The sequence below is a fragment of the Equus quagga genome, chromosome 10 (genome assembly GCF_021613505.1).
Source record: "Equus quagga isolate Etosha38 chromosome 10, UCLA_HA_Equagga_1.0, whole genome shotgun sequence".
NCBI lineage: Eukaryota > Metazoa > Chordata > Mammalia > Perissodactyla > Equidae > Equus > Equus quagga.
The window spans coordinates 79934291-79959500 of NC_060276.1; the positions used below are offsets into that span (position 1 = coordinate 79934291).

The 25210-nt window shown below is 37.8% G+C and overlaps 1 protein-coding gene across 1 annotated transcript in view; it reads right to left on the reverse strand.

Moving 5' to 3' along the window:
- FAM120C (family with sequence similarity 120C) overlaps nt 1-25210 on the reverse strand; it is a 99443-nt gene that overhangs the window by 57887 nt on the left and 16346 nt on the right. Inside the window, exons 2-9 of the mRNA XM_046673066.1 lie at nt 19635-19881; nt 18297-18379; nt 13948-14076; nt 3533-3635; nt 2895-2971; nt 2170-2450; nt 1092-1365; nt 274-445 (exon numbers count right to left, since the gene is read on the reverse strand). Coding sequence (XP_046529022.1) covers nt 274-445; nt 1092-1365; nt 2170-2450; nt 2895-2971; nt 3533-3635; nt 13948-14076; nt 18297-18379; nt 19635-19881 — 1366 coding nt within the window. The remainder of the gene's footprint in view (nt 1-273; nt 446-1091; nt 1366-2169; nt 2451-2894; nt 2972-3532; nt 3636-13947; nt 14077-18296; nt 18380-19634; nt 19882-25210) is intronic.

Here is a 25210-nt window from a genome sequence, read left to right on the forward strand (position 1 = left end):
AAACAAAACCTCACTGAGGAAGAAACACTGTGTCAGATATACTTCTACATTCCCAAAGTCCAACATGGTTCTTATAAATAGTAATCACTCTGAATGCTTAATGATTAAAGAACTGGGGCTTAAGTTAATGCATTTTCCATATCAATATGTATTCTAGTGAATTATGCATTTTCCTAAAGACTGCTCCATAACCAAAAGTATGATGTGCTTACACAGACATTTTTGCTCTATGTCAAGCTATGAGAGAACTGTCAAAGCCAGAACTACACTTACCTTCCACAGGCAGCCGCCGTCGTATGGCCAGGCGTTCCATTTTCCGCTGTGTCTCTGCCAGACTGAAAAGGACCCCATATACATATTGACGAGCTGACCGGAACAGGAGAGCAGCTGGAGGCAGCTCCATGTTACACTCATCTTCAATACATACAGGGATCTTAATCTCACCCTAAGAAGAAAATGGTTCAGGGGAAAGAAGAAAATAAGTTACCTCAAGGTTTGGAATTGAGCTGAGAAGAACCAGTAGTGAACTGTAGCCTCTGTAGCCTAGCTGCTAAATTTTCTACTTGTATTCAGACAGAGTTTCAGACTAAAAAGAAGCTGTAACAAGCCCAGCTGACCATAGCCAGCTTAAAAGCTATGTTCTATTTTTAAAGTCTCTGCTATGACTGACTATAGCTGACTAAACGGGCAAAGTCTATCTTAGACATTTTGGTGGGGATGGATTTATATGGTAATACTGATGGAGAACAGCTCTGGAGAAGCAGAGGAGGAGGTAAGTAACAAGGGCATAAAGCCTCTTCTTAGATTATGTCCATCCCTAGACCAGAGTCCACGAACTTGGTGCATTATCTTCTCCGAAATCTCACGATCACATTTCTCTTCTCAAGGCCTCATTTACTGCACAGTCCCATCTCCCTGTTGGTCTTGCCTCACCTGAGGCCCTTATACAATGAGGGGTCCCAGTACACTTGGTCTGCTTTTATCTGCCTTCAGACACTAATGATCAGAATTTTCTCTGGTAATTTACGGTTCTAGGAAGTGTGAAGTATAGTGTTAAGAGCAGGGAGATAGGTGCTAATGTGCTCTCTCACCTTAGTGAGGACATGGTAGATATATGGGTACATAAGACCCCTTCGGTGTCTGTGTTCAGCAACTCGCAAGACTTCTGGAGCTACTGGAGGTAAGGGTGGAATGGTAATGTCCATGTGGTTCCTTGTAGACATAGACAGCAGAGATGGGATGTGGGGTTCACCATCACCCAGGCTGGCATCTGAAACTCCAGCATCAATGGGCTGTACCCAGGACCCTCTGTCACCACTTGGATCCTCCCACCCAGGCTGCTGCTGAAGTGTTTCTGTGATGTGACTAAAAAATCGAGAAAGACAATGCAGAAGAGAAAAAGGAGGTTGATAAAGATATTCCAACTCAAGATGTCTGTTCTGATCCCAAGGAATCTTACAAATGCTCTGGAAGTCAGGACACTAGGTTAGCATTGGACCTGATTTTCCTCTCAGTGGCCATCACTGCCCTCCTGGGTTCTTTCATCTGACACAAATCAAAGGGATCAAAAGTCATGGGAACCATTCAGAATCCTTTACACCTTGTAAAAGGCCATATTTAGAGTCTGCTTATGTTCTAAGAGTGTATTACAATTGAAACCTCAAAGCAGCTCTGTTTCCCAGGAATAATCTGCTTGGAGTAATAATCTAAGAACAAATGAGCTAGTATGAAATTCTACTGTTTTAATCCTCAGAACCCTGTTTTAGTTGCTAAGCATTAGTTACAAAGTTATTTAGTTACTACTCAACTGTTTTAATACTTCAACTCTATATAAATTACTTTCATTTGTTTTTACGTTCAATCTACTCCCCTCCCAAATTGAGAAATGACAGCCATGATATGTAGCACAACTATACCAGGGCTTCCCTAACCAGCCGCTATGCTTCCTTTTACCTCAGTGGTCTGGCTAGCTGAAAATTACCACCTGTACAAGTCAAAATGAGCACGAATTGGCCAAGCATAGAGAGAAATTTCCTACTTTGCTTAAAAGCAAAGAGCCACAGAGAAAAGCCAGAAACATACCCTTCCTCACACCCCTACCGAGGTACCAGCAAAAGAATACAGATGCTTCAGAAGTCTGTTCTGTTGGGTGCCTATACAGATACTTACTCAGAGCTGGCTCCATTTGGTTCATCACCATCAGAGGAAGAGGAGTGGGAAGAGTCTGGTCCCAAAGGAGGTGAGGCTTTGGAAGTCAGGTAATTGGGAAACTGAGATGCAGAGGAGTCATAAGAGACAGCCCAATTGGCAAAGGGGCTGTCCTGCAGCACAGGATCCTCAGAAAAAGCATGGGATTCCCCCAAAGCATGGGAGGAGAAGAGAAGAGAGGAGTTGGGTCCCACTGGGAATGGTGGTGGATATTTCATTTTCTGGGGCACATGGTGAGAAAACTAAAGGATAAAAACAGACAGAAAAGCTATTTAACATTTTACCAGGCTCCAAGACGGTTCCTTCAGAAGTTGTAACATAGTGGATGATGCCAGTAGCAGGGATAGTTGGGATACAAAGAATCTACTGAGAATAACAAGAAATAATTCTAACAGTGATGTATGGACAGAATTCTCCAGAGGCAGGACAATGGATCAATCCATGTCTCCTAGAACCATTCTTTGACATTAGCTAATCCATCTTCACAATGCCCTAGTGGTTACTGATTTGGATACTTTCTTTACATAGTCTGCCAGCCTCAGGATGAGAATGTGACATAGGTGTATATAGCCTTGACATTCTGATAACATTGAATCACTCTAATTCCTTAACTCATATTACAAAAGTCAGGAAGCAGTCTGAGTCTAATGCTAACAAATAGTCTCAGGCCTCTTAAAAGATATTACCATAGGCTTTCCAGCAGAGATAGTGCCCATCTGATTTCGTGGAAGGGGAGGATTTCCAAGCCGATTATTCCGAAAACCTGAAGCCAAGAGAAAGGGCTATACTTCAGCCAATCCTAATAATTCTACCGTGTTACATTCTGCTAACCCCGCATCACCTGAAAAATTATTATTAACAAATAAGTTACAATTTATTGAACAGTAACTATGTGCCATGCCAAGAACCTTACATAAATTATTTCGTCTGATAACAACCCTATAAAGTAGGTATCATGAGCCACATTTCATGCAAATGTGACTTGCCAAGATCACACAGCTAGTAAGCAGGAGAGGTGGAATTCAGACTCAGGCCTGATGCCAAAGACAGGGCTATTTTACATATACCAGGCCACAATGGAGGTTAGCCTCAAAAGAAGCCCAATTTAAGGAAATGGCATTGGACCCCATCTATAAACTCAAGAAATCAGGACCCTGTCTCATGTAACCTGTCTTATTACATGGAAATCAACAGAAGAATGTCTACCAAACAGGAATGACTTCTAGGAGAATACAAACAAATGATTCCACTCTGGCCCAGGAGTTCCTGAGTAACTTAGTTTCCCCTATGGACAGAGCAGCTCGGGGGCAGATGGAAGCCTTACCTAGAAAGGAAGAGGGACCCACTGGCAGCGAAGAGAGTTTGGTTGTGACTGAATAGTACTCAACCGCTTTCTTGAATCGCTCTATTTTATCTTCTGTTCTGGACTGGATGTTGGAACGTCAGATGTTCAGAAGAAGAAACAACATAAGAGTGTTTTTATCATACAATTCATAATTTGAGAGTCAAAACAGTAGCAGAAATGAAATATTTAAAGAAACCCAAGAGAGCAATTTTTCAGAAAAGATTACATAGGGAGAAAGCATTATAGAACATAAAATCTAGAATACTTAGAAAAAATTGAGTTTAAAAATAAATAAATAAAGTTTACTTATATTTTGTGCTATTCTAAAATGGTCACATGATCATTAGAAAAAATACATAAGGATAGGAAAAAAATTACATAGTAGTACCACGCAAAGATATTTTGGTTATTTCCTTCCAGTATTCTTTAAAATAAAATTTTTTGGGGAGAAGTATTGCTGGTCTATTTTAATACACATATTATTCTATAGTTAATACCATATTCTATGTACAATTTTGTATCCTGCCTTTATTATACTATAAGAAAACTCTGAATGGCTGTATATTTTACCACTATAAATATATACGTACCTATTTCCTTAATACCTGACATTTAGGTTATTTCTCACATTTGGCTATTATAAGGTATGCAGCAAAGAACATATAGGTACATATAAGTTATTTCTGGATTTCAGATTACATCCTTAGGAAAATGTCCCAAAAGTGGAATTATTGGTTCAAAAGGTATGAACATTAAAACCAAAAGCACTTAAACATATACAAAAACCACAATGTGACATCACTATTATATCTACCATAATGGTTAAAATCGAAGATTATAAATATCAAGCACTGGCAAGGATATGGAGCAACTGGAATTCCAGTACATTGCTGGTGGAAACGTATATTGGTACAGTTTGGAAAACAGTTTGCCAACTTCTTGTAAAGTTAAACATATTTACCATATGACACAGCAATCCCACTCCTAATATTTACCCAGGAGAAATGAGTACATATGTTCGCCAAAAGATATGAACAAGAATGCTAACAGCAGCTTTATTCATAATAGCCTCAAAGGCTTTATTCATAATAGCCTCAAACTGGAAATAACTCAAATGGATATCAACAGAAGAATGGATAAATTGTGGTATACTATACAGTAATAAAAAAAGAACAAAGTACTGATACATGCAACAATATGGTAAATCTGAAAGACATTATACTGAGTGAAAGAAGAGAAACACAAAAGAGTACATATAAAGTTCAAGCAGAAGCAAAACTAATCTATGGCAACAGAAGTAAAAATACTGTTCACTCCATGTGGTTGACGTTGAGAAGAGGCTTTTCCTTATCAAGCCTTTTCCAATGTAATTCAAAAATTCTCTTGAATATTATTTTATGACCTTCACAGTATTTCATCAAATGGAATATAAGATATTAAGTCATTTCTAATTTCTGATTATAAATAATGCTCAGATAAGCATATTTTTATGTAAGTTTCTTGGGTCCTTTCACAGGGCATATTTTTAGAAGTAGAATTACTAGGTCAAAGGATATGGTCATTCTCATAGACTCTTGACATATGATACTAAATCTCTTTCCAAAACAGATGTCTCAAGTTATATTCTCCTCATCAATGCAGGAGAGTGCCCAATTCATCATTTAGCCCCAATGTTAATTATTTTCTACAAAGAAATCATCTCCTAACTATAACTAACATTTGTTTCTTATAGATAAATTAAAATATATAATCAAAATCAGGAACATTTAAAACATTTATAATCTCATCTCTCAGCACATGTAATTGTTAACACTCCAGGATCTATATATAGCATTCCAGATCTCTTTATTTACAGAAAGAAACACAGAAATCAAAATCTCCAGGTCCTCCAGCCTCACTTAGAAACAAAATAGCTCTGCTTTCTCAAAAACTTGGACTTAATATAATTGTTTGAAAAAAGGGTTCCAAATCTAAAGAATGTTTGCAAATTACTGACTTACAGAATGATATCTACAGGGTTGAGTAATGTTCCATTGTATCAAGGGTCCATCATTTACGTATTCATTATTATTTCCTTATTATATTTAATAACACACATAATAATTGAAAACAATCTCCTAAAAGATATAAGCTATACATGGAGTCTTCCTTAATATCTCCACCTCTGCATCCACTCTCCTCCCCACTGTTACCAGTTTGGTATATGTCCTGTCATAACTTTTGCTGTGTTTATATATACATATGTATGCACACTAATACGGTTTTGCTTTTCTCACATAACTGGAATCATATCATCACATTGTTTTTCAACTTCTTTTTTGCACTTAACAATATGTCTTGTAAACTATTCAGTGTCAGTGAGAATAGATCTATGACCCAATCCCCTGAAATACTGAATTACGTATACTTCCCTCAATGCACCACTCTGTTCTAAGCCCTGACAGGGAAACATTTACTCTCTCTTCAAAGGGCACTTCTATGAAACCTTTACAGTGTTTTTTCCTTTGTTGTACTTATTTACTTGCTTCTGCCTCCTCATTTAAGCTCAAGTTCTGTGAGGACAAAGAATAGTTTAATCATGTTTATATCCTAGTGTCTAGCATGGGACCTTGTCTATAGAAGTTCATTCAGTATTTGATATATGATTGTATTTAATAAAGTCCTACTCTTCTTTTATAGCTTCACAGAGGCCTCAGGTAGCAGAGTAGAACTCAACACTTTGATGTTATTACCTAGTAGTTTTTGTATGTCTGTTTAGAAGAGTTCTCCTCATAATTCTACAACTGTCAAAAATGATGTTTATAAAAATTATACAGCAACAATGAAAAATGGTTTAAGACACAATGTTAAGTGAAAAAAGATTAATTTTTTTTTGAGGAAGATTAGCCCTGAGCTAATTGCTGCCAATCCTCCTCTTTTCACTGAGGAAGACTGGCCCTGAGCTAACATCTGTGCCCATCTTCCTCTACTTTATACGTGGGATGACTACCACAGCATGGCGTGCCAAGCGGTGCCATGTCCACACCCGGGATCTGAACCGGCAAACCCCGGGCCGCCAAAGCAGAACATGCGCACTTAACCGCTGCGCCACGGGGCTGGCCCCTAAAATTTTTTACATTGAGATGACTGCCACATCAAAATGCACATATAAAGGAGACTAAGAAACACTGTAAAATATTTATTGGGGAATTAGGAGCAAAGTCTCTATTTTTTTGTTCTTTTTTTTAGTGAAAGGGGGGAATCTTTGTTATTAAGAATAGTCATTACCCAAGTTCCAAAATTCATGAAGCTACATAGGGAGCAAAAGTTATAACATTAAAAATATTCATCACTCAGGTTATTTCTATTTTTAATTTTTTTCTTTTTTTTTGTGAGGAATATTGGCCCTTAGCTAACATCTGTCGCCAATCTTCCTCTTTTTCCTTGAGGAAGATTGTTGCTGAGCTAACATCTGTGCCAATCTTCCTCTATTTTATGTGTCATGCCACCACAGCATGGCTTGTCAAGTGGTGCTGGGTCCACAATCGGGATCCAAACCTGCAAACCTAACCACCTCGCACCGGGCTGGCCCCTATTTTTAATTTTTTAAGAAATCTCCATACTGTTTTCCATAGTGGCTACACAAGTTTGCATTCCTACCAGCAGTATATGAGGGTTGCCTTTGCCCCACAACCTCTCCAACATTTGCTATTTTTTGTCATGGTAATTATAGCCATTCTGACAGCTGTGAGGTGATATCTCACTGTAGTTTTGATTTGTATTTCTCTAATAATTAGTGATGTTGAATATCTTTTCAAGTGTCTGTTGGCCATGCGTATTTCTTCTTTGGAAAAATGTCTGTTCAGATCCTCCACCCATTTTTTGTTTGGGTTGCTTGTTTTTGTCTTGTTGAGTTGTATGAGTTCTTTATATATTTTGGAGAGTAACCTCTTATTGGCTATATGAGGACTTGAAATCACAATTCAAAGAGATTTATGCACTCTTGTGTTCATGGCAGCATTATTCACAACAGCCAAGATGCAAAAGCAACCCAAGTGCCCTCCAACTGATGAATGGATAAGGGGATAAAGAAGATGTGGGGTGTGTGTATATACATATATACACATACAATGGAATACTGCTTAGCCATAAAAAAGACAAAATCGTCCCATTTTCAGCAACATGGATAGACCTTGAGGGTATGATATTAAGCAAAATAAGCCAGACAGAGAAAGAAGGACAAACACTGCCTGATTTCACTCATATGTGGAAGACAAACAAATACATGGATAAAGAGAACAGATTAGTGGTTACCAGAGGGGAAGGGGGTTGGGGGGTGGGTGAAAGGGGTAAAGGGGCACACATGTATGGTGAGAGATAAAAATTAGACTATTGGTGGTGAGCACGAAGCAGTCTACATAGAAACTGATAAATAATAATGTACACCTGAAATTACACAATGTTATAACCTTATTATAACCCATTATGACCTTAATAAAATAATGGGAAAAAATTCATCACTGAACTGAGCACTTATAAGATTTTTCCTCTGTCTACATACAATGGAAAATTATTCAGCCTTAAAAAGGAAGGAAATTCTAACACATGCTACAACATGAACGAGGCTTGAGGATATTATGCTAAGTGAAATAAGCCAGTTGCAAAAAGACAAATACTGTATGATTCCATTTATATGAGGTACCTAAAGTAGTCAAAATCATAGCGAAAGAAAATAGAATGGTTGCCAGGGGCTGGGGAGAAGGGAAAATGGGGAGTTATCATTTAATGGGTATAGAGTTTCAGTTTGTTTGTTTTTTTTTTTTTAAGATTTTATTTTTTCCTTTTTCTCCCCAAAGCCCCCCGGTACATAGTTGTGTATTCTTCATTGTGGGTTCTTCCAGTTGTGGCATGTGGGACGCTGCCTCAGCGTGGTCTGATGAGCAGTGCCATGTCCGCGCCCAGGATTCGAACTAACGAAACACTGGGCTGCCTGCTGCGGAGTGCGCGAACTTAACCACTCGGCCACGGGGCCAGCCCCTAGAGTTTCAGTTTTACAAGATGAAAAGAGTTAAAGAGATGGATGATGGTGATGGTTGCACAACATTATGAATGTATTTAATACCACTGAACTATATACTTAAAAATAGCTAAGATGGTAAATTTTATGTTATGTGTATTTTACGACAATAAAAAAAATTGCAAGGAAAATTCATTATCCATCAAAACAGTATCCCTTACTTAACATTAGTATCTCTCCCTACTGAACATGTTGATTTCTTTCTTTGTAGGTCAATCTCTTCCTAATTGTCTGATGCAAACAGCTGAAAGTACAATGCAAATCAACAAAGTGAATAAGCAAAAATGTCATAAGGATCAGCATTTCCTAAAGACAAAGAAAATGGTGAAGGACTACTCACATCATATTGGAAGCTTCAGATAAATGAGGATCTGATGCAGTTAGTATTCAACAATGGTGGAAGAGAGAATTATGAAAAATGATGGAAGGAAATGGACTTGAAAAGAGAATTATTTGAATATCAAAAGAATGTAAGCCTTTTGGAGAAATAAAGCCCAAGTATACTTTTTATAAAAAACAACCCCCTTTATGATTATGCTAGAAAGTTAAAACATGAAGTAACAGATGTTGGATTGTGCTATCACAAATTTTTTTTAGGGAAAATTATGTCCCCAAAACCAAACACTGATTTCATTCTTTATTCATTAAAAAAAAAATCTATAGAGAGGTTTCCTTTCTGGATAAGATGGAGTAAACACATGCTAGCTTGTTCCCACTGAAGGTAGTTATAAAAACCAGGAGAAGCTATTTGAGGACTCTGAAAAATAAAGAGTAGCAAGAGGAATGGGGAAGAAGACCAGAATTCAAATACTACTGAACCACAGGTGAGTTTAGCATTTCTTTTTCCTCCAGTATCCCCCGGTGTGGACAAAATGCAGCCTGGAACCTGGAAGCATCCATTAATGTGGACAGAGAGAATTCCAGGGATGATCCTAGTCTAGTTCTGACTGGAAGAGTTAAGACAGGGGTCTCTGAAAACTCAAGAAAGTCTATAGAAACCCTCATTTTTCTTCCTTTTTCTTTTTTTCTGTTCTCATGTGTGCCAGCCTGAAGCAAATCTGTGGTGGCAGCAGTGGTAGTTGGGGAATAGTAGGAAATTAAAACTCTGAATGCCAGGAACCTTCCTCTCCAACCAGAGGAGCAGTGGCTCCAAGAGGGTGGGGTGAGCCTCTGATGCTTTTTCTCTCTCTCTGTCCTCCTGCTACTTGGCTCCTGACACTGAAAATGAGTGGCCCAATGAACAGGGAAGTACTGAAGAGATCGTAGAGAGGGAACAGTTCAAGAAGCAACACGATGAAGTTGTTTAAGAACTCCTGGGCTCACCCTGAGCTACACAAGTATGGATCTGACACTAAACAGCACTAAACACTAAACTAGAGACTGAGAACTGAAGAGATAGACCACTATCCAAGTCCCAGACTGGCCAACAGGTGGCGTACACATGGGACTAATCCAAACAGGTTTGCAAAGGCTTTGAAAATTGCACTGACACTGAAACCACAGCCCACAGAAGACCACTTGTGGTCTGAATCTAAATGGGTCAACTGCCTCTTAAAACTATCAACATTCCTCATTATATTGAAACAAGACCAAAAATCCCATAATATTCAAAATGTCCAAGATCCAATCCAAAATTACTTGGTTTGGGTAGAACCAGTAACAACCTAACTTGCATGGAAAAATTCAATCAATATATGACAATGCTGAGATGACACATGTTGGAAATATCTGACAAAGACTTTAGAGAAGCTTTATAAAAATGCTTGAAAGTAAGGGGAACACTTTTGAAACAAACAGAAAGATAGAAAGTTTCAGCAAAGAAACATAATACATAAAGAAGAACCAAATGGAAATTTTAGAACTTAAAAATACAATAACCAAAATGTTTTAAAAAACTCATTGGATGGGCTCTACAGCAGAGTAGAGATGACCAAGCAAAGAGTCAATGAAGTCGATGATAAATTAAAAGAAATTATCCTGCGTGATCTACAGCTATACCACCCTGAATGCACTTGATCTCCTCTGATCTTGGAAGCTAAGCAGCGTCAGGCCTGGTGAGTACTTAGATGGGAGAACTTATCCAGTGTGAAAAACAGACAGAAAAGTAATTTTTTAAAAAACACAGAGCCTCATAGGTCTATGGGATAACACCAAAAGGTCTAACGTTGGTGCCATTGTAGTCATGGAAGGAAAGGAGAATGTGGAACAGAAAGTGTATTTGAAGAAACAATAGCCGAAAACTTTGCAAATTTAGTGAAAGACATACTTAGAAATTCAAGAAGCTCGGCAAACTGTAAACAGAATAAATTGAAAGAAATCCATGTGAGACACATCATTGGCAAATTGTACCAAATAACTAAAGAAAAAAAACCCACCAATCCTACACAATATCTTTGAAAAAAACAGAACAGGAAGGAACACTTGCCAACTCATTTTATGAGTCCAGCATTACTCTGAAATCAAAACCAGACAGAGACAGCACAAAAAAAACTACAGACCAATATCCCTCGTGAAAATAAATGTAAAAATACTCAGTGAAATACTAGTAATTTAAATCTAGCAATTTAAAAAGGAATAATACACCTTGACCACATCCTGGAAATGCAAGGATGGTTCAATATCCAAAAATCAATGGACTAAAGAAAAACCACATGATTCTATCAACAGATGTAAAAAATCTATTTAACAAAATATACCATCCATTAATGATAAAAATTCTCAGTAAAGTAGGAGTAGAAGAGAACTTCCTCAAACTTATAAAGTGCATCTACAAAACCTATAGCTAATATCATGCTTAATACTGAATGCTCTTCCAAAAGATCAGGAGCAAGACAAGGATATCCTCTCTCAGCACTCCTATTCAACATTGTTTGGAAATCCCAGACAGTGCAGTAAATCAAGAATAAAAAGGCACACAAACTGGAAAAGAAAGAAAGAAAACAGTCCCTTTTGACAGACAACATGATCATCTAAACAGAAAATACCAAGAAATCTACCAAAAAACTCCTAATGGTTTAGAAAGGTTGTAGAATACAACAATACACAAAAACAAATCACATTTCTATACACTAGCAATGAACAATCAGAAATTGAAATAAACAAAACATTATCCTTTACAATAGGTGCCTCAAATATAAATTTAAAAAAAAACATGTATAGGATTTGTATGCTGAAAACTATAAAATGCTGACGAAAGAAATTAAAGACAACCTAAATAAATGGAAAGACATATTGTATTCATGGATTTCAAGACTCACCAAATTCATCTATATATTTAAAGGAATTCTAATTAAAATCCCAGCAGGATTTTTTTTGTAGATATAGACAAGATTATTCTAAAATGTATATGTAAAGACAAAGGACCTAGAATAGACACAATAATTTTTAAAAAGAAGAAGAAAATTGGAGGAATTGTTACCCAATTTTAAGACTTACCATAAAGCTACAGTATTCAAGACAGTGATCTATTTGCAAAGGAATAGACACATAGGTCAATTGAACAGAGTCCAGAAATAGACCCACACAAATATAGACAATTGATTTTTGACAAAGGCAATTCAATGGAGAAAGGACAGTTTTTTCAACAAACTATGTTGAAACAATTGGCCATCCACATGCAAAAACAAAACACCTCACACTTTATACAAAAATGAACTCAAAATGGATGATTTATTCTAAATGTAAAACTATATAATTTTTAGAAGAAAACAGGACAATATTGTCACGCCTGCAGTTAGGCAAAGTATTCTTAGACATGACATCAAAAGCATGATCCATAAAAGATAAAAATGGATAAAAATTAAAAACTTTTGCTTTGCAAAAGACACTGTGAAAAGAATGTAAAGACAAACTACAGACTGAGAGAAAATATTTACAAGCCAGATACCTGACAAAGGACTTGTATGTAGAATATATAAAGAACTCTCAAAACTCAACAGTAAATAAACAAACAACCCAATTAAAAAATGGGCAAAAGACTGTTTATGAACAGACCATTAACCAAAGAGGGCATATGGATGACAAATAAGCACAAGAAAAAATGTTCACCATTAGTCATTTGAGAAATGCAAATTAAAGTTATGATAAGCTACCACTACACACCTATCAGAATGGCTATTAAAAAAGTACTGACAATAAAAAGTATGGTAAGGAATGGAATAGCCACTCTGGAAAATGGTTTGACAGGGTCTTATAAAGTTAAGGTTAAAGTTAAATAGTTGCTTACCATATGACCCAGAAATCCCATTCCTAGGTATTTACACTGGGGAAATGAAAACTTATGCTCATACAAAAACCTTTACATAAATGTTCATAGCAGCTCTAGTCAAACCACCAAAAACTGAAAACATTCAAATATCCTCTAGGGAGTGAATGGATAAACAAACTGTGGTATCTCTACACAATGTATACTACTTGGCAATTAAAAAGGCATGAATTATTGATAGATGCAACATACAACAACTTAGAAGAATCTCAAAGGCATTATGTTGAATGAAAAATACCATTCTCAAAAGATTACATCCTACATGATTTCATTCATATGCTATTCTCTAAAAGATATAACTATAGTGACAGAAAATAGACTGGTAGTTGCCAGGAGTTAGGGATAGGTTTGGGTGTGATTACAAAAGGATATCACGAGAGATTTTTGGGGTGGTTCAACTGCTCTGACTCTGATTGTGATGGTGGTTACATAAATCTATATGTGTGTTAAAAATTCATAGAACTGTACACACACATATACAAAAGTCAATTTTACTCTATGTTAATTTAAAAAACAAAACTGAAAAACCCAGAGTGCAAGTATAAATTAAATTGTTAAAAATAAAATTAACTTATTTTCTTAACTTTCAGTTTCACTTCACAAGACAAAATCCCAGTCAAGTCTTTTCACTATTAACAATGAAATACTGATTCCTGTTTTATGTAGACCTAGTTTAAGGGGTCCTTTTCATTATCCGTTATCCTCCACTAAGTAAGACTTCATTTATATTAAAATATACATTGAAACAAACAAACAAACGAGTACCCCAGATTATAACCATAGTAAGTTGTTTCTGGGTAATGAGATTTTAAAGTGATCTTTTTTCTTTGTTTTTTAAATTTTCCAGAATGAGCTTGTAGAACTTTGATAATCAGTAGAAAAAAGGTAAAGAATCCTTTCAATCCAGACTAGTAATGTTTTCTAAAGGAAACTTTGGGGCTCCAGTCTGTAAGCATGGAGAAGACAAGCAGCTAGGAGGAAAGAAAGTAGGCAGCACAGAAAAGATCAGATCTGCGGGTGGTACTGGTGAAGGTAAGAAAACCCGTGACTCTTGGAAGGGGAAGGCTAGCTCACCTGAGACTGTTTGAAAACATCCTTCCCAACCACATCCAGATTTGAGGGGTCTTTGATGGAACTAACATACTCGGAAACAGCCTTGATCACCACATCACAGGGAGGAAGAACCAGCTGATGAGCTCGGACCTAGAAGAGGTAAGATAAGCAAGGGATACTGGATACTGACGTCAAAGATGGAGCACTAAGAAAAAGGGTGAGGTAGGGGTAAGACACAGAATTCAAATTCAGTAAATCCACTGAGAGACAGTTAAAATCTTTTCTTTAAACCAGTTTTGTCTCTAATTCTCAGTAAAGAACATTTGGAAAAGATTGAAAAGTATAAAGAAAGAGATAAAATCGTATCATCCATGATCCTACTACAGAGATAACCACTATTTTAGGACACTGCTATAGTTAATTAGTTTTCTTTCATGATACATTTTGGGTGCTTCCAATTTTTTGCTATTAAAGGTAATATTGTAACGTGTGGACCATGTTTGGATCCTGATGTGAACTAACCCCAAAAAGGCCTTTTTGAGACAGTCAGGAAAATCTAAAAATGGAGCGGATATTAAGATGATACCAAGAGATTATCATTAAGTTTGTTAGGAGTAATAATGGCATTGTGCTTATGTAGGAAAATGCCCATACATCTTAGAGATGCATATCAAAGGATGTGAGAGTGAAATGATTTGAGGTCTGGCATTTGTTTTAAAATACATTAGCAACAACAACAACAAAAAACCCAGCACGTGTGGTCACAGTTTGATAACTATTGGATCTGGAAGATGTTACAACGGTAGTATATTATTATATCATTTTTTCTACTTTTGTGATGCTTGAACAATTTTAAAGTAAAGATTTTTTTAATGCTGTGATGAAATCTAGGTATGATTTCTTGTCCACTTTCCAATTATTTAATTACAAGCTTCCTAGAATGGTAATTACTGAGTCAAAGAGTATAAACTTCTTAAAGCTTTTTTATATAAATTGTTTAGCCAAAAGGCTGTACCACTCATTCCTTCAACAAATATTTACTGTCTACTGTGTGCCAGGTACTGTCCTAGGCATCAGGGACACAGCAGTGAACAAGATAGACAAAAATCCCTGCTCTCATGGGAGCTTAAATTCTAATGTAGGTGTGTTGGGATGGGGTTAGGGGAGTCAAACAAACAGAATAAGTAAGTAAAATGTATACTGTGCTAAGTGTAGATTAAGTAAGTACTATGGAGAAAATCTAAACAGAGAATGGGCTAGGGAATGCAAGTGTGTGTGTGTGTGTGTACATATAATTTTAAATAGTGTGGTCAAGAAAGGCCTCACTGAGAAAATGACATTTGGGAAAACCTATGGGAGTGAGGAAATAGCTACGTGGGAGGAGAAAGCATTCCTAGTAGAGGGAATGTTAAGTGCAAAGGTTATACGAGCAAAAGAAAAGGGAAGATGAGATCAGAGCTGTAACAGGGGGCCAGACAGTACAGGGTTTTGTAGGCCATGGTAAAGACTGTGTGAGTGACATGAAGAGACATTGGAGAATTTTGAATAGATAAGAGTGACATGATCTGAGTCAGTTTTTAAAAAGATCACTCTGGCTGTTGTATTGAGAATAGATTTGGTGGGGGGGCGTATGGCAGCAGGGAAGAGTGCAAGCAGAAGACCGATGTTAGTAAGCTGTTACAATAATCCAGGTAAGAAAGAATGGTGGCTTGACCAGGGTAGTAGCAGTGAAAATGGTGAGAAGTGGATATATTTTGAATGGAGAACTGATGGTATTTGCTGACAGAGGAGATGTGGGGTGTGAGAAAGAGAGAAGTGAAGGATGACTCCAAGGTTTTTAGCCTGAGCAAATGAAAAGATGAGGTTGCCATTAATGAAAATAGGGAAGGCTGTGAGAAGAATAGGTGTAGGGGAAAGATCAGGAGTTTCCATTTGGATATATTTCTTGTAGATGTTTAATAGGCTGATAGATATTAGAATCTGGGGTTCGAGGGTGAGGTGAAAGCTGGAGATATATATTTAGCAGTCATCAATGGACAGGTGGTATTTAAAGTCATGAGACTAGATGAGATCAATCACCAAGGCAGCATGTGTAGATAGAAAAGAGAAGGGACCAAGGATAGAACTCTGGGACACTACAAAGTTAAGAAGTAGAGAAGAAGACAAGGGAGCCACAAATAAGACAGAAGCAGCAGCCAGTAAAGTAGGAAGGAAACCAGAAGAGAGCGGTGTCCTTAAAGCCAAGTGAAGAACATGTTCTAAGGAAGAGGGATTGAGAAACTGGGTCATATGCTGCTGATTGGTCAAGTAAGGTGAAAACTGAGAGCTGTCCACTGGATTTATTAATACTGAGGTCATTGGTCACTTTGCCAAGACCAATTTCAGCAAAGCAGATTGAAGAGAGAACAGGGAAGAGGGATAGTAAACAGCTCAAGTATAGATAATTTCTAGAACAGTTTGATAAAAGGGAAGAAGAAATATGGAGCAGTAGCTTGGATGGTCTAGCGGTTAAGATCCGGTGCTCTCACAGCCACGGCCCAGGTTTGTTTCCCAGTCAGGGAGCCATCCAACCCATCTATTGCTTGTCATACTGTGGAGGCTGCATGTTGCTGTGATGCTGAAAGCTATGCCATTGGTATTTCAAATACTGGCAGGGTCACCGACAGAGGACAGGTTTCACCACTTCTGAAAAAACTGGCCATGAAAACCCTATGACAGCAGTGGAGCATTGTTTGATGGAACACTAGAAGGTGAGAGGATGGCACAGCCTTAGATAGGAACATAGACAGGTTCTACAGTTAACAGGAGGTAGGCAGAGCATGTGGGTACACAGATGCATGCAGGTGAGAAGATGAAAGGGTGGGAGCTAGTGGAAGTTCTCTTCCCATTGCTTTAATTTTCTCAGTGAAATAGTAAGCCAGGTCATCAGCTGAGAGTGAGCAAGGAGGAAGGAGCACTAGAGGCTTGAGGAGAGCAGAAAAGGCGTGAAATAATCATCTAGGGAAGTGAAAGAATTAGGGAAATATAATACAATTACCAAGTCACACCACCACCCGAAGTGTATGAGAGTATCAGTCTCACCATAGCCTCGATAGGAGTGGGTAGAATAATTTTTCAATATTTGCTAAACTGTTGGGTTAAAAAAATCCCACTGCTCATTTAATTTGCATGTTTGATCACTAACGAGGTTCAACATCTAGTTATACTATTAGCCACTGTATTTCCTCTTTTATGAATTGACTACTTCTGTCCTTGGCTCATTATTTCATTTATTTGGGTATTAGTATTTTTCTTCATAGGTTTGTATGAATCCTTAAGGTATTAAGGGTGTGAAATAATAGAGAAAGTATATTGGTCTCTGCCTCCAGTTCCTGGCACAGAGCTCCTAAAACTCTTGCAGTTTCCTAAGTGGTAAGGGCACTAGGAGCACCTCTGGTCCTATTCAGGTGACTCTGGGTAGGCTGCTGGATGGGGGCTGGTCACAGGAGAGACCAAACCATGATTAGAAGCTTGGAATTTTTAGCTCCACCTCCATTCTCTTGAGAAGGGAGAAGGGCTGAAAATGGAGTTAATAATCGATCATGCCTACATGATGAAGTCTCCACAAAATCCTTAAAGCATGGGGTTTGGAGAGCTTCCAGGTCGGTGAGCACATCCGAGTAGTGGGAGGGTAACACACCCCAACTCCCCGGGGACAGAAGCTCCTGAACTCGGGACCCTTCAGACCTCACTCTTTGTTTCTCTTTATCTGGCTGTTCATCTGTATCCTTTATCATATCCTTTAACAAACTGGAATTGTAAGTAGGTGTTTCCCTGAGTTCTGTGAGCCATTCTAGAAAATTAACAGAATCCAAAGAGGGGGTTGTTGGAACTTCTGATCTATAGCCGGTTGGTCAGAAGCACAGGTGATATTCTGAGTTTGAGACTGGTGTCTGAAGTGGTGGGGAGGGCAGTCTTGTAGGACTGAGCCCTTAACCTGTGAGAACTGATGCCATCCCCCAGGTAGATAGCGTCAAAATTGAGCTGAATTGTAGAACACCCAGCTGGTGTCACAGAGAAATGCTTGATGTGGGTAAAAACCCCCAAATATTTGGTGACCATAAGTGTCAGAAGTGAAGTATTGTGTGAGTGTGAAAGTAAAGGAGACACACAGGAAAGAAAGATACAGGAGGGAAGAACTGGGTTTTTCCCGACACAGAAGGTGAAAACTGAGTTTTTCCTTTTTAAAGGGTATTGATCATAATTACACATTTTTGGTAAGTATTTGAAATATGTTAAACCTAATGCAAGATAATTATTCTATCAAAACTCCAATCAAAACATGAGATCCCCTAGGCATGGATATATAGGCAGGAAACGGGACACATTACCTTAAGTGATGCAAGGGGATGTTCTGGTCCCAAGAGGCTCCAGTGAAAAGCGGCCAGGTCCTCATCTGGGAGAATGTGGTTACCTATAAAGTACATTTGTCATTTATTGACCATACAAATGTTTTCTGAGAACCTCCAGGCCATGAAAGGGCTTCTGGGAGAGAAAATGATCAAATAATTCACATATGTCTATATTCTTCCTGTAATAACTACAGTAGCTATGTATCAATTACCTACTATGTATCACATGCATTATATATATCATCTTTATAACAAGCATGCATGGTAGTATTATTATCCCAATTTTACAGCTAAAGAAACTGAGGTTCAGACAAGTTTGGTGACTTAGCACAAGGTGGCACAGTCAATAAGTGCCCACATCAGGATAAGAAGCTAGGACTGTCCAACTCCAAAGCCCATGCTATTTTCTATCACCTAGTCATGCTGCCTTTTATAATAGCAGCTACCAATTACTGACTGCCTAATAAGTGCCGGGCATTTTATATATCTCACTTCCTTTAATCTTATCAATAACACCACAAGGTATTATTATTCCATTTCACAGACAAAGAAACTGAAACCGGGGAAATGTAACTTCAGTGATTTGCCCAAGGCCTAATTCCAAAACTTGTACCAACTCCATTAGATTATCCAAGCTCAAATCCTTTGGGATTATAAACAGATGTCACACTTGAGACAAGATATTAACCATGCTGTCAGTCCCTGGAAAACCAACTCAAGACATAATCAACTCTCTGCAATTTACTTTGAAATACATCTTTAAAAGATTGATTGATAGATGGATAGAATAGATAGATATATGATAAACAAGTATAGTAAAATGTTAATGGCAGAATACAGGTGGTAGATATAGGATTTCCACTGTAAAATTCTTTCAGTTTTGCTATATGTTTGGAAATTTTCATAATAAAATGTTAGCACAACAGAAACAGAAAGAAAAATATAAACCACAATTCATGTTCTTGATCAAAATTTAGACACTCGGGATGAAATGCCAAAGCTCTGAGTGGGAAACAAAAGTTGTCTAGAGCTAGTAAAACATTTGGCCTAAGATAGTGCTTTGCATAAAATAGTGATGGCATGTAACAAAAGAAAAAGTTTTACAAGAATCAAAATAATGTTCTGGAATACCCTGTATTAATTAATAAGACAAACATGCTGTGTTTCTAGTAAGAAGCCCAGAAACACATTATTTGGCATGCAGACTTTCAGAAGATAAATCCAATAATCTAAAGCTAAATCACTCTGGTCTTCAACTCTTAATGCTGGAAGAGGAAACTTCACCAATCACTGGAGTCTATTCTTTGGACTACCAACCTAGCAGCGCAGCAAATATGGGAAAATTCATCCGCTTCAGGCCCAGCTGCTTGGCTACCTCCTGCATCAGGAACTGATTAGTAGTTAGGTTCTTCCCATTCCAGCTCAGCTTCAGAGCATGGGAACTGTAGTAGGAGGGAATATTGTAGAGAGCATACTCGGAGTCGTGGGCGAGAAGGCCATGGAAGCCATTTTCCCTGAAAAAAGCCACCACTTCCAAATGGTGGTCTTCAAGGCTCTGAAAGACCTAGGGGAGAAGAAGAGAAGAACATGTCAGGCAACAGAAGCTGACCCATATTTGGTTAGAAGTCAGGAAGGTTAGTAACTAAATTTTATAGTATTTTGAACTTAAAGATTATATGGGGTTGAACAGAACACTTTTCAAAAAAGCCCAAAAAACCCTCTCCTAGCCTAGAAATTGGTTATTCCTGTAAATACAGACAGCATATCCATGTGTTCATTCAAATGCCCAGTCTTTTGTTTTTTTGAGGAAGATTAGCCCTGAGCTAACATATGCTGCCAATCCTCCTCTTTTTGTTGAGGAAGGCTGGCCCTGAGCTAACATCCGTGCCCATCTTCCTCTACTTTATATGTGGGACGCCTACCACAGCATGGTGTGCCAAGCAGTGCCATGTCCGCACCCAGGATCCGAACCAGTGAACCCCGGGCTGCCGAAGTGCAACGTGCGCACTTAGCCACTGTGCCACCGGGCCGGCCCCCTCAGTCTTTTTTGACACTTTTCATGAATCTGTGGCCTGAGGCTCTTCAAAATTAGAATACTGAAATTAACATAGTAGATATTACTTAAGTTTTTACTTTAAACAATAACAGATGAGATTTTTGTTAGAAAGATAATAAAGCTATTATTTATTGTTCAGCACCTTCCATATGCCATGCATACTTTACACACATTATCTCATTGTCATGGGCAAGGTAGATATGGATGAAAAAACTTACAAGTGGAAATAGACCCAGAAAGGTTAAGTAACATATAGCTAGAATCTGAATCTAAGTTCATCATACTCTTAAAAAGTCCTTGCTTTCTTTCTTAGGAGCACCTGAGACTACAAGGCACCCAAATAGGGCACTTCCAACAGGTAGAGGTCAGAAACTTCACCCCATTTTAGAAATGGGAAAACTAAGGCTGCGAGATGTTGGCTGCCCTCAAAGTTGTATAATGAGTAAGTGTAGACAGGGTTCAAATCAGGCTGATCTGACTCCAGAATGCACACCTTCCATTGTACCAGGCTTCTTCCTGGAGAGCACTGTTTTTCACGTAATAGACACAGACCATTAAGTGCCCTTCCTGTGCATGCCTCTGTCGCTGCACTTAAAGCATACTGGAATGCTCTGCATACTGGTTTCACCACACTAAGTTCCTTGACTGCAGAGACTTTACTTATCTGTGTACTCCCGGCTCCCACATAAGACCTGAAGCATACCAATGTGAATAATAATGGCTAACAGATACTGAACGTGTACTGTGTGCTAAGTGACGTTTCAAGCACTTTACATGCATTAACTCATTTAATATTCCAAACAATCTTATGAGGCCATAACTATTATTATTATCCCCATGTCACATTATTATCCTAAGGTCACATGGCTGGAAGGAGCGAAGCCTGGATTCTGGCTCTAGAGCCTGTGGACCTTTATAATTTTGTTGAACTCAACTGACCTATTTTTTCATCTAAATTACAAAGAAATGGTAGTCTTCTGGAGTCTGACAGGAGTTTCAATATAGTAAGCTTTTGCTAGACTATGGAAAGTGAGTCTAGTCACAGTAGATATTCATATCGCACATTAAGTCACACAAGGGGAGGGACAATGGTAAGCAGATAGCAAAGCAAGGTCTGTATTTGTTTGATATGCTGGCAAAGGAACCAAAAATCCTTACTTTGCACTGTAACATATTTACACCTAGAGTTATGACTAACTCCAGATGGGTCAGGATAAGAGTACAGTTTTATACTGTCTCCTGATGATAGTTTCTTCCAGCACCTCTCATACAAGTCACTGTTTGAGCATCCATCTACCTTGTACCAGGCACAGTGCTAAGTGTGACACGTTCTCTCTTATCATGACAACCTGACCGTGTAGGCATTATAAGCCCCATTTCACACATGAGAAAACTGAGGCTCAGAGAAGTGAGGTGCCATGCTCAGGGCCACGTAGCTGGGAAACAGGAATCTGGGTCAAACTGACACCAAAGTGCGTGCTCTTTCTGTTACAACGCATTACCTTTAGCTGGTCTGAAGCTGATTATGCCACTATCCAAGTGACTCCAACTCCAGAAAGCCAAGGAGTAGTGATTTTTTAACTAATCTGGTGGCTCTTATAACACTATGAATATAAATCACAATCACCTGAAGAGCATTTTCAAAATATACAAACCTGTGCCTCACCTTAGATCTGCTGAGACAATTTCCTGAGGGTGATCCAAATGCCTATATTCCAAAATAGTTTCCAGTAGGTTCTGATGCACATTCCCAATTAAGAACCACTGAACTAATCCAATTACTCATCTTTATAAAAAAATTCAGCTTTATTGAGATAAAATTGACATATTGTAAGATATTTAAACTGTGCATCATGGTGATTTGATATACGTATACCCAATTACTCATTTTACTGCTTAGGCAACTGAAGCCCAGAAAGGATAAACGACTTGACATGGTTACCTAGCTAATTTGCAGCAGAACCAAGATTAGAACAAAAGTCTCATGATTCCAGGTATAGAACTTCTTTCACTACATATTCTGAGGTAATGGAAAACAGTAGAATAAGAATCTCACAAACCTCTCTCACAATTCCCCAACACCTCACTCCCACCAGACTAGTTTCTTAACTACACTTCTCCAAGATTACTCCTGTTTCTTTGGTTTCCCTGCCTAGAATGCCTTACTGCCTCTCTTTCCCAATGTTCCAAATACTTTCCATAGGCCTACTGCCTCTGATATAAATTCTTTATTTCCCTCCTTTTAACTTTTACACTGAGTCAACTGTCACACAGTTGACACAGTTACGGAACTAACTTGACAATACTATCATCTCCAGTTTTTAAACCACAGATTCCTTTTTACTCTTGTGTGTATCCCCCATGGTCCTAACCACCACTAGGAAGGACATAGAGCAGGAGTTGACAGAATAGCAAAGAAAGGCCTACAGAAGTTGTGAGAAAGAAAGGGTACCATCATCTCAGCATTTGACTCCTATAACAAATGCGCCAAAGTCACTGAGAAAAGTCTGCCTGGATTGCAGGTTACTTACAGCTCAAGTAGCTAAGTAATATTAGGTACCAACTGAGGAGTACCTACTATGTACCAGACACCGTCCCAAGCTCACCACGCGTCCACTAACCTTGCAATAACATCATGAGGCATTATTTCCCTTTTATAGATGAGGGGACAGTGAAGCTCAGAGGATGGAGAACTTGATCAAAGTCACATAGGTAAAAAGTGAAGCTGGCCAATAAGCACATGAAAAGATGTTCAATATCATTAGTCATTAGAGAAATGCCAATCCAGAAACTACAATGAGAAACCAGTTAACACATACTAGGATTGCTATAATTTTTAAAATGTAAAACAACAAACGGCAAGGACGTGGAGAAATTGGAATCCTCCATATATTGCTGGTGGGAATGTAAAATGGTGCAGCCACTTTGGAAAACAGTCTGGGAGGTCTTCATATGGTTAACATAGAGTTATTATATAATCCAGGAATTCCACTCCTAGGTATATATCCAAGATAATTGAAAACATATGTTCACACAACAACTTATACATGAATGTTCATAGCAGCATTATTCATAATAGTCAAAAGTGTAAACAACCCAAATGTCCATCAACTAACGAGCAGATAAACAAAATGTGGTGTATCCATACAAGGGAATATTATTCAGTCATAAAAAGAAATGAAGTACTGATTCATGCTACAACGTGAATGAACCTTGAAAGCATTATAAAGTGAAAGAAGCCAAAACAAAAGGCCACATATAAGTATGATTCCTTTTATATGAATTGTCCAGAATAAGAAAATCCATAGAGATGGAAAAATAGATTAGTGTTTGCTAGGGACTGGGGGAAATGCAGAATGGAGAATGACTGCTAGCGAGTACTGGGTTTCCTTTTGGGGTAAAAAAAATGTTCTGGAATTAGATAGTGTTGATAGTTGTACTCTGTGAATAGACTAAATACCACTGAATTGTACACTTTAAAGTGGTGAATTTTATGATATGTAAATTATATCTCAATTTTTAAAAAGTGGAGCTAGGATTCAAATTCAGCTCTGTCCACAAAGCTCATATTCTCTAACTCTTGCTTTAAAACTTTTTATTATGGAAAATCTTAAACATACAAAGGCAAAGAGAATAGCATAATAAACGTCCATAATAAACGTCCAGGAAATGTTCAGTTTCAACTACTATCAATGTTAAGTCATTCTTGTTTCATCTACCTTGCCCCCATTTTTTTCTTGCATTTTTTAACACACTTTTTTTACTGTGATAAAAAAACACACACACACATAACATAAAATTTACCATCATAACCATTTTTAAGTGTACAGGTCAGTAGGATCAAGTATACACACATTGTTGTGAAACAGATGCCCAGAACTTTTTCATTTTGCAAATGTGAAACTCTGTACTCATTAAACAACAACTCCCGATTGCCCCCTCCCCCCAGCCCCTGGTAACCACATTCTACTTTCTATGAATTTGACTGCTTTAGATACCTCATATAAGTGAAATCATACAATATTTGTCTTTTTGTGACTAGCTTACTTCACTTAACATAATGTCCTCAAGGTTCATCTATGTTGTAGCAAATGACAGGATTTCCTTCCTTTTTAAGACTGAACAACATTCCATTGTATATATACCACATTTTCTTTATCTATTCATCTGTCAATGGACATCTGAGTTGCTTCTACGTCTTGGCCATTGTGAATAGTGCTGCTATGAACATAGGTGTGCAAACATCTTTGAGATTCTGCTTTCAGTTCTTTTAGATAAATACTCAGAAGTGAAACTGATGGATTATATGGCAGTTCTAATTTTAATTTTTAAAGGAACCTCCATATTGTTTTCCATAGAGGTTGTGCCATTTCGTATTTCCACTAACAGTGCATAAGTGTTCCAATTTCTCTATAACCTCACCAACACTTATTTTTTTTTCTTTCTCTTTTTTATAGTAGCCATCCTAATGGATGTGAGGTGGTATCTCATTGCGGTTTTGGGTGGCATTTCTCTGACAATTAGTGATGTTGATCATCTTTTCATATGATTGTAGGTCATTTCTGGCATACTTTAAAGCAAATTCCACATATCAAATCACCTATAAATACTTTATTATTTATCTGTAACAGATAAAGACTTTAAAAATAACAAGTACAATACTACTATTTCACCCAACAAAATTAACAAGTTTCCTAATATCCAGTCCCTATTCTATTTTCCACTATCACCTCAAAAATGTCTTTTGATATTTACTTTGTTCAAATCAGGATCCAAATAGAGTCCACACGCTACATTTGGTTGATATAGCTCCCAAGTATCTAAATTTATAGCAGTT